At 47.2% G+C, this 18,188-nt stretch overlaps 1 protein-coding gene across 1 annotated transcript in view; it reads left to right on the top strand.

Moving 5' to 3' along the window:
* Window positions 1–18,188, top strand: part of LOC137671510 (calmodulin-binding transcription activator 1-like) — a 41,855-nt gene that overhangs the window by 20,682 nt on the left and 2,985 nt on the right. The window contains exons 2-4 of the mRNA XM_068415106.1: window positions 4,349–4,502; window positions 13,745–13,885; window positions 16,224–18,079. Of these exons, the coding sequence (XP_068271207.1) occupies window positions 4,349–4,502; window positions 13,745–13,885; window positions 16,224–18,079 (2,151 nt within the window). The remainder of the gene's footprint in view (window positions 1–4,348; window positions 4,503–13,744; window positions 13,886–16,223; window positions 18,080–18,188) is intronic.

Genomic DNA, 18,188 nt, shown 5'->3' on the forward strand with positions numbered 1-18,188 from the left:
GAAAACATAGAGGCATTGTTTAAGTGTCGGTCTTCAAAGGTGGAGAGTTGGAGTAGCAGTATATGCACAGTATGGCAAGAAATTTGTGTCTGTAATAAGCCTCATTTGTCAGGAGGAGCAGCTCATAGGAGTTCAAACTCAAAGAAACCTTTGCTTTGCCCTCAGTTACCGTTTGAAGAACCTCAAGGCTTTTGCAGAATGAGTTGCAAAACCTTGGACAGCTGGAGAGAGCAAGTGACAGAAAGGAGGAGGAGAGCTTTGATGATTTCTGTGGCAAATTTGTCTCCTTTAAAGAAAGCAATCGATACTAGATGCAGCAGCTGGGTTAGATGGATCCATTGCTGTTATGATGTTGTTTTCATGAGTGGGGGGTGTGTTAAGAAAGAATCTCTCTAAGCAAGCTGAAGTAGGGCAAGTTGCTCTCTGTCAGTTTTCTCTGCGTGCTTTTATCATGCTCACGTTTTTATATGTGAGCAATGGCATAGCTTTAGAAGGTTGTTAAACAAACTCAACCAGCTGCCCAGGCACCTCCTGTGACCGACTGTTCAACGGCTATTGAAGTCTCAGGCTGGTCTTTCAAGAATCCAGATGTACAGTCATAAAGGATTGAGTGAAAAACAGTAAAAAACATGGTTTTGAAGGAGGCAAGAGCAGCTTTTGCTCCTTCAGCACCTCTGCCTCGCTCTGTGGTTTGAAGTTTGGACCCCGCCGCCGCTGTTCTCCAGGAAAACCCTTTGGCAACCCCTTTGCGGTCGGGGCTGGGGTGGAGGGTGCCGCAGCTCTCAGGGTCTCTGCTCTGTGCGTTGCTGCAGAGCAATGAGCCAGGCAGGAGATTTCCCTGCTGCGTTTCTGTCCCTGGGTGCCAGGACACGGGGCTTTGTCGTCAGCACCGCCGGCTCCGCTGGGTGTTTCTAGACAAACAGGAGCAGTCCCAGCTCATGGCAGAATTATCTTGTCCCTGTCAGCTGCCCGTGTAAGTTAAAGCTTCCAGCTGGGAGCAGTGACACAGATGAAAAGAAATTTCCATTGTTGGGAAGAATAATACCTGTGTGAAGAAGAGAAGTGCCTTTTGTTTCATTTTGCTGCACGCTTCTAGTTGTGCGGTATTGTCCTTCTGTTACACCTTGTACCAGCACAAGAGGCATTGCTATGAAAGATAATAAGCAACTCGGAAATCAATTTCTTTTTGGAACTTTGGAGGCCAGAAATTACAGCGCTGTATTTGTCTGTATCTTTTAAAGTGCCTATTAAATAAATGTGATCCCCAGGCGTATTCAGAGGCAGCTCTTTGTATATAAAATAGCTTCAAATATATCACGTGGTGACGTATTAGTAAGTGCTTGGTATTTGTTCTATATTAAGACTCGTACTTTGCTGCTTGGACTATTTGAATGCTGCCTGGTGATGACCAGGCTGATCCATGTGCTGTTCGTAACCCCACGGGATTGCTGCCAGGCTCAGCTCCAAAGAAAAGCTTATCCAGAGATCTCCTGACCTTTCCCTGGACAGGACTCTGCTTGTTTCTGGGGTTGTCTTAGGGCGATTCAAATCAAGCCCACCCGTATTGCCAAATGGTGAACATCACCCTGGACCCTTTCTTTTAAAGGGGAGAAAAAGACTTCAGGACCGTTTCCTCTCCCTTAATGCCTTCTCCTGGGGTTGTCCGTCCGGCTGGGAGTGCCAGCGGTACCTGCCGCTCCTTCGAGCGTTAATCAGCCCATCACAGGCTGGCCCTGCTTTGCTCTGCGTGTCTGCCCTCCCCGCCTGCTGGAATTGGGGAGCTGGAGCAGCCCAGCTTGTTTCAGCTTTGTGTTTCTGCTAATGTGAAAAACATAAACATGGAGTGGGCTGGTGGAACAAACAATGGCTGATTTACTTGGTTAATTTAAATAGTGTTAGTGGGTAGCACGGGGGGTCGCTGCTCCAGCAGTCGTGCTGGGAGGGAGGTCTGCAGCGCCATTACGTGCTATTATTACTTTCTGGATAATGTATACACTTTCACTATCACATAGTTTTTCTCCTTCATTTTTCATGAGAACTGGCATGAGATTAATGGTTAAGCCACGGAGGAAACGTAACGCCATGCCAGTCTGATTTATTGACCACTTAGTGCTGATGAAGCTGCAAACAAGAGTCAGACAGATGTTGCAGCTGCATTTTTCTTTATCAAAGCTAACAGCTTTTTGTGTTTTTTTAACCGCTTCCTGCACAGTCTCCTGTTTACCCTACAGCACCAGGGATTCTGAAACAAATCTCCCTTAAGGAGACTGCCCCTTCATCACCTCCCCGGTCCTGAGCAGCACTGTCCGCTCATGTTGGAAGCGGCTCAGCCGCCCCGTTAATTCCCCGGGAGCCCCGGCTGCCACCTCCATCACCCTTAAAGGGTAAAACGGGAAGGCTGAAAGGAAAACACGGCTGTGTTAGTGTGATGACCTGAGGACGTGCACTGTAGTGTGGAAAGCGGGAGAATCCTGCAGCAGCTTGGAGAGAGGATACGGTTTTTTAATGTGTCCTCCTCTGGCTGTCTCATCTGGGGCAGAAGATGTGCCCTGTGAAGAGGAAGGCTTTGAACGCATAAAAATTGAACATAAAAGGTCCAATTGTTTGTCTCCAGGGGAATCTTGGGAATAGAAGAGCTGATGGTTTTCTTTGCTTTAGCACTTTTCAAAACTGCTCTGAAATAAGCTGTTAGCAGTTCCTTACTAGGTTTCCTTGCCTCTTCCCTGTGCAATGCAACTCTCTAACACAGGCTGCAAAAATTTGATACTGCAATCTAGCAGAATCTTCACTGAAAATCCCCCACTTGCAGTTTTCTTCAATAGAGGGGGGAAAAAAATGCAAGTTCCTGCTTGCACGTCTTCCTAACTTAAAAGAGAGCTTCTCCTCCAGACAGGGGGATGCATGTGGTTGCTGGAGCCCTACTGGGTACCAGCATGGAAGGGGACTCAGCCAGCAGGAGGACACGCTCTGTGGGGCTGCTGTGCTTGCCGTGCTGCTGTACACGGTCACCACGTGAAGGGGTGGCCTTTCAGTTGCCAGCACTGTCCTGGCAAGCCTCGAGGAGCTGGGAGACGTGACCAGCTGCTCCCTCATCTTGGAGACGTGCAGGATGCTCCTCGCGTGCAGGACGCACGAGGGGCTGCGCGGTCACCCCTGCCCGGGGCTGGCTCCAGGTGCAGCTGCCCGGCGCCCCGTGCCTGGCCTCAGTGCTGTGTTCTGCCCGTCAGCAGTTACCTTCCACCGGTCGTTCCTTGGTGTGGGTGTCCACGAGCTGCTCCAGCTCTCTGCAGGTTTCATAAGCAAGTGCTCCCATTAGCACAACCTTTGCAAACGAACGATGGCTCATGTTCCCTCTCCCGCTCAGAGCAGGGCTCTAACAGCATTAATGAAACGTTAGAGTTTTAATTACACCATTATCCTATTTATTTTTATAAATAATTCCAGAGCAGTCATTAAAGTTTGTGAACTTAGGAGTAAATGACTTAAGGGAAAGAAATCAGCTTCTCAATCTTGTTATTATCTGTTGTACAATCTCCCTGGGATGCTGTTGGGAAACGAGCGGAGTTGTTTCTGTTGCTGTTGTTAAGGTGATTCATTTACTCGCAGGGCGGTAACACGCTGCTCCGCTCCTACTTGAGACGCCCGTGTCAGTGGGACGGCGCTGCCATGCGTCCCTGCTCTCGGCCCCGGGAGAGGGTGCGCGGGGAGAGAGGGGAGCGTTGAACCACCCTGCGGGAGCGAAGCCTTGCAGTTGTTCTGCAAAGGACACGGTCTCTTCCAGTCCCGACCTTCTGCAGCTCACTCTTTTCACCGTAAAGCTGCAAGATCTTCAAAAGACAAGAAATTTCGGGCTTGTCTGAAAAGAACCTGCCCTTGGGCACTCTCTAATACCGTTTGTGAGCCTCCTTTGCTCTTCCCTCCCTCTTTCTGCTGCCGTACGGAAACGTGGCTGTTACTGATGCTCTCGGGTGAATTTCTGTATGTTTGAAATAGCCCGGTGTGGACCAGAACCGATGAAAGCATTGGGTCAAACAGAACACAGGTCCCTTAAACCAAATCACGTTACCTGGTGTTTGTTCCGACTGGTGTTTGCGGGACTCTTGCAAGTATTCAATGTTATACGGGTTGGAAAAAAATTCACCCTGAGCACACAAGAGAAGCAGGAGATTTGCAAGCAAAGGAGGTGGGGGGGGAAGCCGAGTGCAGACTCTGTCGTGCGTCATCTGGTGCACACTGTGATCTAATTATGATGCTTTCTGTCATAGTTTTAATTAGGAAGGTAAATGCAGGGAGCCCTGAGCAGCAGGGGAGGCCCAACGATGTGACTTTTGCTCTGCTCTCCCCACAGAACCCAGACATCGTGTTGGTGCACTACCTGAACGTCCCTGCCATCGAGGACTGCGGGAAACCGTGCGGCCCCATCTTGTGCTCAATAAACACAGACAAGAAGGAATGGGCCAAGTGGACAAAAGAGGAACTCATCGGACAGCTCAAACCCATGTGTGAGTACCTGGAGGCTTTTTTGCCCTTTTGCTTTACGAAGGGTTAATGTAGAGTACGGTGTCTCTCACTGCCACCAGTCTCCCCTGTGAAGGAGTCATTTGTCACCGTCAAACTCAGCTTGCATCTGTGTGCACTTTCTTTCTTCCCAATAGTCAACGCTTCTGGGATGCACAGTATGAGAGCTGCCCAGACTGACCCCAAAAAGGTCATATCCAAAAAAAGGTCCCCTCCACGCACTGGGAAAAAATTGTACCTATGATCTTGCATTTTCAAGCACCATTTGTAGGCACCTACTCGGTTGCAAAGAGCCTTTGCAGTATTGGCAGGTGGGTTTCCCCAAAGGGCACTGCGTGTTTGTGTGGTTCAATGTCAGATCGGAATGGGTTGCTGTTGTTTACAGAAGGACTCCATGGAGCTGAGTGTCCCAGGGTGGGCATTGTTTCCTACGGTTCTAAACTTCCCAGCCTAAAGAGAAGGCTGCTTAGATGCACAGAGTGATCGGGAAGTTTGCTCTGCAAACAGGCAGCTCTGTGGAGTTCTCTGCATCCACCCTGGACTGTATTTTCTCTCACATCACAGTTATATTGTATGTCTTCCTCTGGAGAATGTGTCCCAATGTGCACACAAACATCTTTTTGCAATGAAAGAAAGTTTAGGCATAACATGGGTCTGTAAGCATGAGAAAATTAACTGCAGGAGCCACAGTACCAAGTCTGTGTGTTTGCATATGAGTGAACAAATACCAGGTCTGCTTTTCTCTCTCGCCCCTGCCCTGGGTCGGATGCTGGTGTCAAGCCCAGCTTTCGGTAATTAGAGGTCGCAGCCGTGAAGTACATTCTGATGTGTCTCAACCATCAGTGAAAGATCAGTCTCGTGCTGACCGCAGCATTAGTAATCCGAGTTTGCACTGCTCCTTTGTTGCACCCCGAGCTCTGCAGGCCCATGTATTCCTTTTCCACGCAAATTGGAGGGCAGAAGACAAGCAGAAGAGAAGAGAGAAAATTACACATTTGCTAAACAGAGTATTGCCCCTGGGACTGATAACCTTAGGCAGAAATCCAAGATGTTGAAGGTGTAGCTGAGAATGGACAAGTATCTTAACGTTAAACAGGAAAGGAAGTGGCAGCCTGTTAAAAAATCTGCAGTGCATCAAGAAAATTATGTGAAAACTACAACAAACTCGCCATAAATTTAATAACACTTGGCTCTTTTGTGCCTCGGGAGGGAAGAGTGAAATTCTGCACAATTATTCAGAGTATATATGCATGTACACATCTCTGTTTATGGGTACATATCCTGGGAAACGCATACTTAGAAATGTAGCTAAAATAAAATCTTTAGATTCTGGTCAGACCTAGAAAACAAAGAGGACAGGATAACCGTGTTCAGGGAACACAGAGGGGCACTGCTCGCCAAGAAGCCATCAGATTTGGTTCCAGTATTGGGTGTGCCATGAAATTCTGGAGCCAAGCACATTGGTTTCATCACATTTTTGCATTAATCACATTCTTTCACAGACTTCACAGTTTGATTGCCTGATGTTTCCAAATTTCTCTGCCCTAAAGCAGATTTGTCAATGACTTAATCAAGGCGTTGTGCGTGGTGTCACTGGTGAAGTGACAGTCTCACCCTTCTACCTGTTCCGTGTTGCAGTTCATCTAGTTTTATTCCTCTGGACTTGCAAGCTGTGTGAGGTTTTTGTTGTTTTCTTCGTTGCCAGATTTCTTAAGAATTTCACGTTTAAGACAAGTTAGTGATAATACAGCCAGGGTGTGCAGGAGGTCCGAGGCCAAATGCTGTGCCTGCAGGGAGGTTTTTGCATCCTCTTTCAGATCACTGATGTCATTCAGAATTAGGAGAAGCTGATACTAGTTCTGCCTTTGGGGAAAATGCCTCCTCCTGGTCAGAGGCCAGTGACAGCGTCCAGGTCTTGACTCGCTGAGAACAAGTGCTGTTTGTTCAAGTCCTACTCAGCCTAGACCGGCGTCAGGTGTTAAAGCTTTTGACCTCTGTCGGGTATTAAAGCTTTTATATCACAATCTGGGATAGCAGAGCATCAGTGGTGTGGCAGCCAAAGCTGGGAGCATGTTCTCTTGGCTGTGTGTGCTGGAGAACTAAAAGTGATGTGGCAGATGGCTGGCAGGGAGAGAGGCATCGGTCTGAGAGTCGGAGCCAGACAAATACATCAGACTGTTTTTCCTGAAATGCAGGGACCCTAACTGGGATGAGCATGGAGTTTGTTCACAGTTCTTGCATCCATAATTCACTCGGCTCCCTCTTCCTTCCCTGCCATATCATCCCAAAGTCAGTCCAGGCTTCAGCAAGTGTTCAGCAGGCATCGGGGACAAGCACAGGCTCCTGGTACCAGCCTGCGTCACCTCCGTGAGCAGAGCAGTGTGCTGAGGTCTGGGCTGCTGAGAGGCGGCTCCTTCTGTCTGGGTCTTGAAGAAGACCTCTGTGAACCCAGAGCTTCTTGACTGGCTTCAGAGGTGGTTTTTCCTAATGCTGTGACTGTGCTTGCAATGGTGGTTATGGATGAGACAGTGCCTTTTGAGGGTGGCCGTACAGCTCTGAGAGCTTTATGGAGCTTTTATTAACTTGTTCTAGCATAGCTGGTCTGTGAACTGAAATTAAGCCATCTGAACATCCATGAAAGGTGAATACTCACTGCAGATGCTCTGAGAATTTGGAGTTTTTCAACATCTCTAACCGAGTTGAGACTGTAAATAATTAATTAATCAGCCTGACTTCAGTTTTTCATGGCTTTGGATTTTCGGTTTAGTTCTGGTGTGTTTGTCACCTGCCTTCACGCTGGGACATCCATGACCTCCTGATTGTCCTGTCTGGACACTGTTGGCCTGTCAGACCTCAGGTTGGCTGTCCTTGAGACTGAAGCAGACAAGCCTGGAAGGGCTGGATGCCCTGTTCATGACCTCCAGCAGGATGATTCCTCTCTCCTTCCAGGCTAGGAGATGGGGCGCCTTGTCTTAGAGGTGTAAGTGTGATCAGGGAGCACAGGGAGGGCTGTGAAGCCTCCACTGAAACATCCTGCTGCTGGTGGCAGACCTGTGATACGACTGTTGGCAGCGTCCTAACTGGTTGTGTGAATCAAAAGGGTCGTCATGGGTGTTGCTTCTGTACGAATGCAACCTTTGAGGACATTTGTGCAAAATGCATAGCAAAAATACATGAAAATTCTGTGGGAACATTGTCCGAGACACCTGTAAGTCATTTCAGGATGCCTGGTATGAAGAATGGGCCTCAATTTGGCGTTGGTTTCAGTTTTTCCCTCTTCTCGTGCCCTGTTATAGCCTTGCTTTGAGATTTCTCTGAACAGATTAGCAGATGTCCTTAGAGGCATCTGGTGGTAAAAGCAAAATGCAGTGACAGAATCCAGCACAGCAGAATTCTGTATATAAACTCCATATGATCAGCAAATTGTGAGCCAGCTCATGTTGGGGGTTTCTCCAACTCATCCCCTTTTGGCTTTCTCATCCCTCAGCTGGCAAAATGTGAGTTACAAGCTCACAGCTGTTACTACGTTGCAATCGTTGTTTCAGGTCCACTATAATTAAGAGCTGTCTTTCTTTTGGAAAAAAAGCTTTTTTCATTCCTCTGCTGCTTGGAAACTGCTCCTGCTCCTGCTGCCTGCATGTGGCCACAGCTGGGGAAGCTGAAGGTTTCATGTGGTGCCCATCAGACTTAACACCTTTAGGCACAGGCAGCTCTTGCCTCTCCCTGGAGGCACCAATTCTCTCTGTTCTGTCTGTGTAAATGAAACATTCTGGGGCTCTTGGAGGTGACCTGAAACTGCATCCCTGTGTTCTCACAATTGGAGAGAGCATTGAACGCTTGTAGTCCAGAATGAAGTTTAAATAGCAGTAGTTGGCATTAATATGCTTTGAAGAATTGAGTTGTTGGTATTTTTATCTTGACTTAAATTTATATTCAATTTCAGTAATTGTGTTTAAGGGTTGTTTTTTTTTATAGTTCATCTTAAAAGATCAGTTGTACAAAAATGCTACATGGGATGATTTTTACCATTCCCCAACTGGTTTGTCAGAGCTACAAAGTGACCCTCAATGGAAACTGAAGCTTGGCAGCTTAGCTCCAGCTGACCTCCATGTAAAAAGGAACTTAGATCCTCTAAAAGAGTTTGGTTTTCATAATGCTGATGTCCGGTTTTGCTGGAATAGTACTTATATGTTACTACAATTGGCTGTGGTTTTTTATTAAAAAGAGAATACAGTAGTAGGGGCTGGGTAGGTTCTTGTATCCCCCTGGCTGCATAGCCAGTAGCAGCCACCTGCTCCATTTCTCATCTTCTCACCAAAATGCATCTCTTAACCCTTGGATTGCTGCAAGTGCACTGCTCTGAACATGGACACATACAAGAATTGCACCTTTTCTCTCCCTCTTAGATCTGTGGTGGCCTTTATGTGCCCCGAGGAGCTTGTTCCCGTGTCTATATGGGCCACTCCTTAAGAAACGTGGTTGCCCTCATGAGTTTTAGCTGCTGTAGAAAGTTCCACTTTGCCAGAAGAACAAAATCAGCAACTGTTTTTCACCTGCTGTATCTTTCAGCCTCCATTTGGAGACACCACAGTGAAATAACCCCACTAGCTGAAACTGAGTGTTGATAGTAATCCAGTATGAACCAGGTTTTTAGCAGGAATGGAAATTTAACTTGAGGAAAGCTAAACCAAATCGTTTCCTGTCCCCCTAAAAGCTGGATATTAAACCAGATGCAGCAATCACAGAACCTCTCTGAGGATGCCGTGGGCGCACCAGCCTGTACTTTCCTCCTTCCTCGGTGTTTTCTCTCCCCTCTCGGCATTCAGCCGCAGTAACTGTCAGGCTCGATGCTCGAGCACCTGCTGCGGTGGCAGCCCTCTGTCCCTGGCAGTTACACCAAGGTGTTAAAAAACAACAACTGTCCCTGGGGTCAGGATGGCTTCAGGCCCCGCAGCGAGCCCGGCGGCGGGGCGCGGGCGGGTGGTGCCGGAGGCGGCGGAGGGAGGGCTTTTTCCCCAAAATCACCCAGCGAGGTTTTTGCTAAATAAATAAAGTCAGTTTGAAACCAGATGGAGACGGGCTCGCACGGGGCTTGCGGGAGCCCCGTGTCCGCGGCGGGACGTGCCCCCCCCCTCACCTCCCCGCGGTCCCGGGGCGCCGCCGCCGCCCGTTCCTTATCCGCTGGCGCCACCTGGCGGCGCAGGGCGGCCGCCGGCCCGGTACCGGCGCGGGCGGGACGGTGGGGCCGTGAGGAGCGGCGGAGCCGGGGGCTCGGTGCCGGCGGAGCCGGGGGCTCGGGCTGTCGCAGCCGCGCTGGCTCCTCGGCTGCCCGAGCCGGGACCGCCCGCACCAACGACACCGATCCGCGGCCGGGGGCAGGCACCGTCGCGCCTCGGTTGCGGTACGGGCCGTCCCGGCGCCCGGCAGCGGGGCTGTTGGACAGACCGGGTCAGAAATGTCGAGCCTTGCGGCAGGGAGCGGCCCCGGGACAGCAGCTTTGTCCTGGTGAACGGTGTCGAAGGCGAGAACTCCCCGCGTGCTCTGCTTTTTGTTACAGGTGCGTACGTGTAGGTGGCTTAGGAGAGCGGTTTGAGAGCGTTAGCTCCGGCACTGTGCTTTCATGTGTGAGCAGCCTTGAACTGCAGGCGGCTGTAAGTAAAAATTGCTTTAGCTGTAAGTAAAAGTCGGGGAAGTCTCACTCTGAGCAGCTTCAGAAGAGTCACGTCGCGTTACCTCTCTGAGGATAATTGAACCACAGGTGCTTCCCACTTGCTATTAAGCATCCAGTTGCATCTGAGCAAACCTTCAAGAAAGGGTCTCGTTTTGGAAGACAGACTTCTCTTTAAAGAATGACTAAGGGTGAAACATCTGTACGACTCCTCACAAAGACATTAGCATTCAGGAAGTGTCATGAAGAAACGGCAAATGTGGAAGGTGATCTTCCCTGCCTGCATCCCCAGCAGTAAGGATCAGGAAATTTTTCCTTCTTAACCAATAATGAGTGGAAGTGGAGGGCTGGAAAAACAAAGCTGAATTGGGGGGGGTGGGTCTGGATGTGAAAGGATAAATGCAAAGGAAATCTCCTCTAGCCAAACCGAGAAATCAGAGCAAGACCTTTACTTCTGTCAACACCAACACTGTGAAAATTGAAGGGACAAGGCTGCCATTTCCAATTGACCATCGCCATGGAAACAGCCTCCCGGTGTCAACAGTTGGTGGAGCGGGATGCAGGAAGCAAGGCAGGCGTTCATTCCCATCAGCAGAGCGGTAGGACAAAGGACCCGCTTGCGCTATGGTCAGCACTTGTAGGATTTGTAAAGCGTTTTGTGTCGGTTGGGAGCGGCCGAGGGCAGGACCGTGACGCGAGGGTTTGCAGCGGGTCATCCAAGATACATCAAGAGGGAGAGGCAAACAGAAACCTGACCTTGATTACTCCAGCTATTCCAGCTCTGTCAGTCTATCCAACTTATCTGTCTCAGGTGGGAGGCATTTCTGCTAGGAGCAGCGTTAGCACTCTGAATTGTGGACCTTCCTCCAGCCTCACTTCTCTTCTTCAAGCACCCAGTGAAATACCAGTAATTCTCCCCAGCTCTGCTGCCTCGATGCTACAGGCGCTGTGCAGAAGGTGCGTGGCAAGGAATATGTTGCTGCTGTAATGCAGCGGCTTTTAGACCTGCTTGTGATATCACTGGAAGGGAAAGTGTTGGAGCAGTTCACAGCTTTCATTTTAAATTATAAGGAAATGCAGGAGAAGTCTGAACAGAAATCCAGCTTAAAATACTTCCCAGAATTTCTGTTAAGCTTCAATCTTTTTTCCCTTTCTTTGTGTTCCTACTTTATGACTATATTTAATCAAACATACTTCTACAGTGGTTTCACTTTTTGAACTACTAAGAAACAGGAAGAATGTGTGTGTGCTTTTTATTAACCTTCCTTTCATAATGCACTTTCTTCCCCGTAGAAATCTCCTTTCCTGCTGATTCATTATGTGTCAGGAAGCCAAGCGTGACACGTTAAAAGCCATCTTGGTAGTATTTGGTATTCAGTACTAACAACTCACCAGCTCACAGGAGTTTTTCTTTAGAAGGGGGAGGGAGAAAATCTGCATATTGGATGTGCCAAGATAGAGGATAATTTGCATTAAGCATCCAGACATTTTTTTTTTTTTGCAATCTGTCACCCTTCGCTGGGTTTTTATTTTATAACCTTCATAACATACGGGGAGCATAAGCACTAAAAAAAGTCATACCACGTGGACAGAAACTGGACCTGGAGCCCTTGAGGATCAGCTGGAGCAAGGATAGAGCAGGACCTTTCCTCAGCAGCAATAGATCCATGATGGGACTTTGTTATACTGGAAGGACCTGAAAATAATAGGCATGGTACTATGTGTATCCAGATGTAAAGCTGTCCGTTATTTCTTAGCTTCTAGCTCACAGCTTGATTCAGACTTAAGAACCATCATCATGAATACACAAACCATGAGACATGAGTCACTTACAGACTTGCCCCCTGTAATACGCTGCTCATCACAGGATTTAGCAGCAGTAGGGAGCAGACTTGACATACAGCTGTAAAATAGACTTTCTGTACCTAGCAATACGTACCTGAGCTCACTTCTTTAGCAAAGCATTTCTGAAGTAACTGGATATAACTTAATGCAAAGTTCTCCATAATAATTACAGTTCAGTAAGTTTAGATAGTATAGCCAAAAGTATTCCAAATACGTTACTGCATTTTAATCTCACTGTCAGTGTATTTTTTGCAAAACTGCTATTTGAACATCACTTATTAGGCATAATGTCACATGCGACAGAATAATATACCTAGAATAATAAAACGAATGCAAGTGGAGGTACTGAAGCGGTAAGCGTGTATAAACTTAAACGTAGACATAATAACAGATACTGAGCGTTAAGAGGAAATTCAAAATTGTGAACATACTAGAAAGCAAAATCTGTTGGGTACGATAACAATAAATGTGGTTGTCAAGCAAGCATAGAGGGACCCATTGCTAAACTAACTGCAGCACTTTAAATACTGGTATGAGGAAGAATACTTGTAAACTTTATTTACAATATTTCTGCAGGTTATCCAGCTCAGCCAATAAAAATACGAATTCTGTAATATAAAACTAGACCAAGATGAGATGCTCTTAGGCAAAGTAACATCAGTGGATGATGAGGCAACACAGCAACAGGTGATAAAAAGAGCAATAAAACTGCTTCACAGAGCAGATCTAGGAACTCTGTTCCACGGGCTGCTTATGACATACTAAATAAGCAGCATCCAAGAGGAGAACAGGAGATTCTCGCAATATCCTGCCTCTTTGACAATGGTCGTTAGCTGTCGTAAACGTGCCCTCATTTGCTTCTGATCTTCTTGCACGAAGCACCTTGCAGCTTGTTGCTGCAGAGTCTGCAGATACTTCTGGCTGTATAGTGATCATCAGCCCGACGTGCTGAGAGGGAGCCTTTATTCAAATAACTTGTGTGCGTGCAGTTTAGCATTCTTATTTAAATAGCTAACAGGCCGAGAGAGTCCCCAAGAAAACAGACCTTCAGTTTGCAACACGTTCTGCAACATCACCCTCCTGTCCATTTTCCCAAATTACTAAAAAGTTGTCCAGCTCTGAGGAGGAACTCACACAGTGTCTGTTAGTGACTCCCCAAAAACGAGTCAGTCTTCACTGCTGCCAACCAGGATCTGACAATGAAGGCCTGGCAAAAGGTTTGTATTTGCTATTATACTGCTGTATTTTTGGCTGCTGATTTTATTATAAAACTAAATTTGTTTTCGTCTTAGACAGGAAAAGATTCCAGAATGCTCCTTGGAATTGTACTGTTTTACTTCAAGGAAACACAAGTTATTTTGTTCCTTTTAGGTTTTTAACGAAGGTTACATGCACTATTCAGATAGTCCTGACAAATTTTCAGCTTAGTTAGAGAGCCACCATCACCAGCAAACTGAAATAGAGAAAGATATTCTACTGAGGTTTTTTTTCCTCTGTACATGCCTAATCCAGGAATTCCATTTGGAAGCCTATGGATATCAGGGAGCAGAGAACAGTAAAACAATAACCATTACTGTTGCTTTTTATAGGTCTCCTTCAGATCTGACAAAAAGTAGCAGGAATGGGTTTCTGCTGTTCTTTTGGAGTGGCTTATGATGGTTTCTGGTGTGTTTTTGAAGTTTCTGATGGGAAGTTTTACTGTTCTCTTCGCAGTTCATGGCATTAAGTGGACATGCAGCAATGGAAACAGCAGTTCAGGGTTCTCTGTGGAACAGCTCGTGCAGCAGATCCTCGACAGTCACCAGACCAAACCGCAGCCTCGGACACACAACTGTCTCTGCACTGGTACCTTGGGTGAGTACCTTGGGAGGGCACAAAATGATCGCAGCCTAATCCAGACTTGGAGTAGGGTTTGTAGTACTGAAGTGCTAAAAATGCTGTATCATGAAACGTTGAGACACAGTGAGCTCAGAGGTGACAGAAGTCTTGAGCATAAAAAGATGCAGCTGGAACCTCTGGAAAAAATGTCAACACTTTGTAATACGCAAGTTCTAATAAATACTTTCTATATGTGACCTGCTCAAAAAGGCATATTCTCTTCTACATGCTCAAATTTTGTTACTGAAGCCTCAAAATTTGATGTTCTTCCAACTTCACCCTCTGATCTCCTTGCCCTGCAGCCCACTTTGCTGAAGAAAATGGGCTTAGGTGGTTAATTACAAGGTATCACTGGGATAAGACAGGTTTTATTTAGGTATCATGAAAGCACGGGAGATTTCTTTCCTGTTAAAGAAGATGGATGTGTTTTGGGTGAGACTACAACAGCAAGAAACAGCATCCTTAGTACTAGCATTTTATAGAGAGAGCGGGAAGCTGAGTGATTCGCTTTTCCAACTCATCTGCTTTATAGCCCCCCCTTCCTAATACTTTGGTCAAATAAAATATATGACACATTAATTAGTCTTTAGCAAAATTTATAAAGGAAAGCTGTCAGTGCTTCAAAGGGTTTATTTTTTCTTCTTTTTTTTGGGCAGTTGCATTATACAGTCAAGATTTAAGTACGAATGATGACCTCTGAAATACCTGGGTTTGGATTAAAATTCAACCCTTAAGGCTCAGCATTTGATCCGGGCTTGCAGATCTGAACATGAATTCTTTTATTCTTCCCTTTGATGTTTTGTCTTGTCCTAAGTCTGCTGCACGCTTTTTAACATAACAGTATGGCTTTGTTTTGTAACGGCTTGCACGTTGACACGTACATTCCCAGTTCCTTACTGTCATCCGCGTGAAAGCCTCTCCCTTGTTGCTGTTCATCTCTATACCTAGGAGAATAGGCAGATTTAATATTGCATTTAGTCTCAAAAGCACTGTCCTGAACTACTTTAAGTGACCTGATTCAAATCTTGAGCACATAATAGAGAAGTTCCCCTTCAAGGGCAAGGAACAGAAGATTTAGCAAATTGCAGCGGCTACATGGACGCTGTATGTTACCCAGAAGGTGGCATTTATAATTGTAGCCATTAGCTATAAGGAGGAGGTTTCTTTTCCCCTTTAGTCATTATGTAGTACCATAATTATTGTTCTTATTCTAGGGAAAATAAACCAATTAAGGAAAGAAACATCAAAAATTCATGGGCTGTTCTTCTTTAAACAACAAAAGCAGTCCCTGCACCAGAGTTTGTGGCTAAGATGCCTTTGCAGACAGAATAGTTTCCTTCATCCCACCTGATTTCCAAGCTCCCAGGAACTCAGGTGACGTTCACCTTCTGTCAGGCCAGTAAAGGCGCCAGCTGGCTGAGCTCCGTGGAGGGTGTCTTCTGGTGACCTTTGCCTGAGCATTCTTCAGCCACTCCGGTACTAATCGTGTGCTCTGCGTGCAGCCTCTCGAAGTACAAAATGTTTATTATATGAGCGGCTTAGAACAAGAGAAACTTATCACCGTCCTTAGGGGAGGGAAAGCTTCCTTTGTGCTGGCTAATGTACTGCTGCTTTAATAATTTGACTGGCAGCTGTAATAGACACAATGATGACACGAAGATAAGGGTTGCAATCTCAGCAGCGGGGTAATGCCAGTGACAGGAGCATGATATGGCATCTGTCACCTCCAAGATTACCAGTCAGCATCCAGCCCACAAGAGGGGTTGTCAAACCACCCGACATCAGCCAGCGAAGAGCCACGCTTCTGTGTCGCCGGGGGCTGAGGTCGAGTCTGCGGTGCAGATGAAGCAGGGCCTGCGAGGCAGAAACCCCCTGCCACAGCTGACAGCAACAGCCCTCGCTTTGCAGACTTTGCACTGAGATCGGGCACGTTTAAATAACTCCGAAACTTGTCATAGGTGCCAATTCCTCTCCTCCTAACGTGCTGTCTGATGGGGCAGGGAGGAAGGGGGTGGGGGCTAGGTGGGGTGAGGGGAAGGGTGCACACGTGCCTGTTCTGAGGTTGCTGTCATTGCACACAACAGATGTGTGCATTAGATGGAAAGTGAGCTGTAAATCTGGTCCTGGCAAGAAATTAATTGTATTTCCAAGGTCTCTCTTGGTCTCTCTTGCTCTCTCGTGTGTGTGCTCACTCACTCTCACGCACACTCGTACACAAGCACGGCTCTGCTTTGCTACAGCCATGAGATGCACAACTAGCATCGTCTTAATTTTGTATTTACTGAATGGCAAATGTTGTTGTTTTCTGGCACAGGGGCAGGAAGCAGTGTGCATCACAAGTGTAACAGTGCCAAACATCGCATCATATCACCAAAGGTCGAACCAAGGACAGGTGGGTACAGCACTCATTCAGAGGTACAAAATAACGATGTCTCTGAAGGCAAGAACGAGCACAGTCATGGCAAGGCCTCCAGCCGAGAGAAGAGGAACGGCAAAGTGGCGAAACCGGTGTTGCTCCACCAAAACAGCACCGAGGTTTCTTCCACCAACCAGGTGGAGGTCCCAGATACGACCCAGAATTCTCCCGTGTCCATCAGCAGTGGATTAAATAGCGACCCCGATATGGCAGATAGCCCGGCCGTCACTGGTGTGTCCAGTATGGCTGTAGCATCAGTTATGGGAAGCTTGTCACAAAGTGCCACCGTATTTATGTCAGAAGTCACCAGTGAAGCTGTGTACACCATGTCACCCACCTCCGGCCCAAATCAACACCTTCTGTCCTCAGATGCAGCTGCACAAGGACTGGTACTTGCTGTGAGTTCAGATGGACACAAATTTGCTTTTCCAACAACCGGCAGTTCAGAGAGCTTGTCGATGCTACCCAGCACTGTCTCCGAGGAACTTGTGCTCTCCACAACTTTAGATGGAAACAGAAAAATTCCAGAAACCACCATGAATTTTGACCCAGACTGTTTTCTTAACAATCCCAAGCAAGGTCAGACTTATGGTGGAGGCGGTATGAAAAGTGACAGCATCAGTACCAACATAAGGCAGTCACCCACAACAGAACGTAGCTTCAACTTCAATACAACCCTCACAAAAGAAATTAAAACTGAGGACACATCTTTTGAACAACAGATGTCCAAAGAAGCATTTTCCTCCACTTCTGCATCTAACACTCTCACTCTCACTACTGGTTCAGGTTTGCTTCCATCTGGAGGAGGTCTGAGCCCAAGTACCACCCTGGAGCAGATGGACTTCAGTGCCATTGACTCCAACAAGGACTATTCTTCCAGCTTCAATCAGACCGTCCAGAGCCCTCACGTTCATCAGACCCCTTCCCCCAGCTTCTTTCTGCAGGATGCCAGCAAACCTCTTCCCCTTGAGCAAAACACTCACAACAATTTGAATGACACAAGTGGCTCATTTGTGAACACATTAGGAATCCCCAGTGTGAAAACAGAGTCCTCGTCCCAAACCACTTCCAACTGTAATGGCACAGTGGAAACCAGAATAGAGTCCACCTCTTCTCTCCAGCTCATGCAGTTCCAAGCAAACTTCCAGGCTATGACTGCAGAAGCTGAAGTTCCCATGGAGACCTCGCAGCAGGCAGAAGGGAATGAAAATCTACTTAAATCAGGGGATCTTCAAGCCTGCAGCACAGAACACTACTTGCAGCCTGAAGCCAACGGGGGTATCAGGAATGGGAACAATCTCCCTATTCTCCAAGGAAACATGGTACAAGGACTCTATCCTGTCGCCCATCCCAGCTTAAATAACTCCTCCAACATGGAACTTAACTTGGACCACTTTGACATCTCCTTCAGCAACCAGTTTTCTGATCTAATTAATGATTTCATATCAGTAGAAGGTGGGAGCAATGCTCTCTATGGACACCAGCTGGTGTCAAGTGACAGTGCTGGACTGTCTCAGCCTGAAGACAGTAACAGAGCAACCTACAGCCAGGCTGAAATGTGCATTCCTTGCTGCAGTCCTCAGCAAGCCAACATGCAGCTGAGCAGCACAGAGAACGGAGCCAGCACGATGGCGTACATGCACGTGGCTGAGGTGGTCTCAGCAGCTGCGGCACAAGGCACTTTGGGGTTGCTACAGCAGAGTGGGCGCTTGTTCATGGTGACAGATTATTCACCAGAATGGTCTTACCCTGAGGTAAGTCTAGGGCTTTTTTACTCATTAACGTTTACTGCTTTATCTTTCATTGCTTTGTTAATAAGGGCTCCCAAGAGCTGTTTTGTTAAAGCTTTGACAAGGCTTTTAA

Source organism: Nyctibius grandis, chromosome 17 (assembly GCF_013368605.1).
Source record: "Nyctibius grandis isolate bNycGra1 chromosome 17, bNycGra1.pri, whole genome shotgun sequence".
In the NCBI taxonomy this organism is placed as follows: Eukaryota; Metazoa; Chordata; class Aves; order Nyctibiiformes; family Nyctibiidae; genus Nyctibius; species Nyctibius grandis.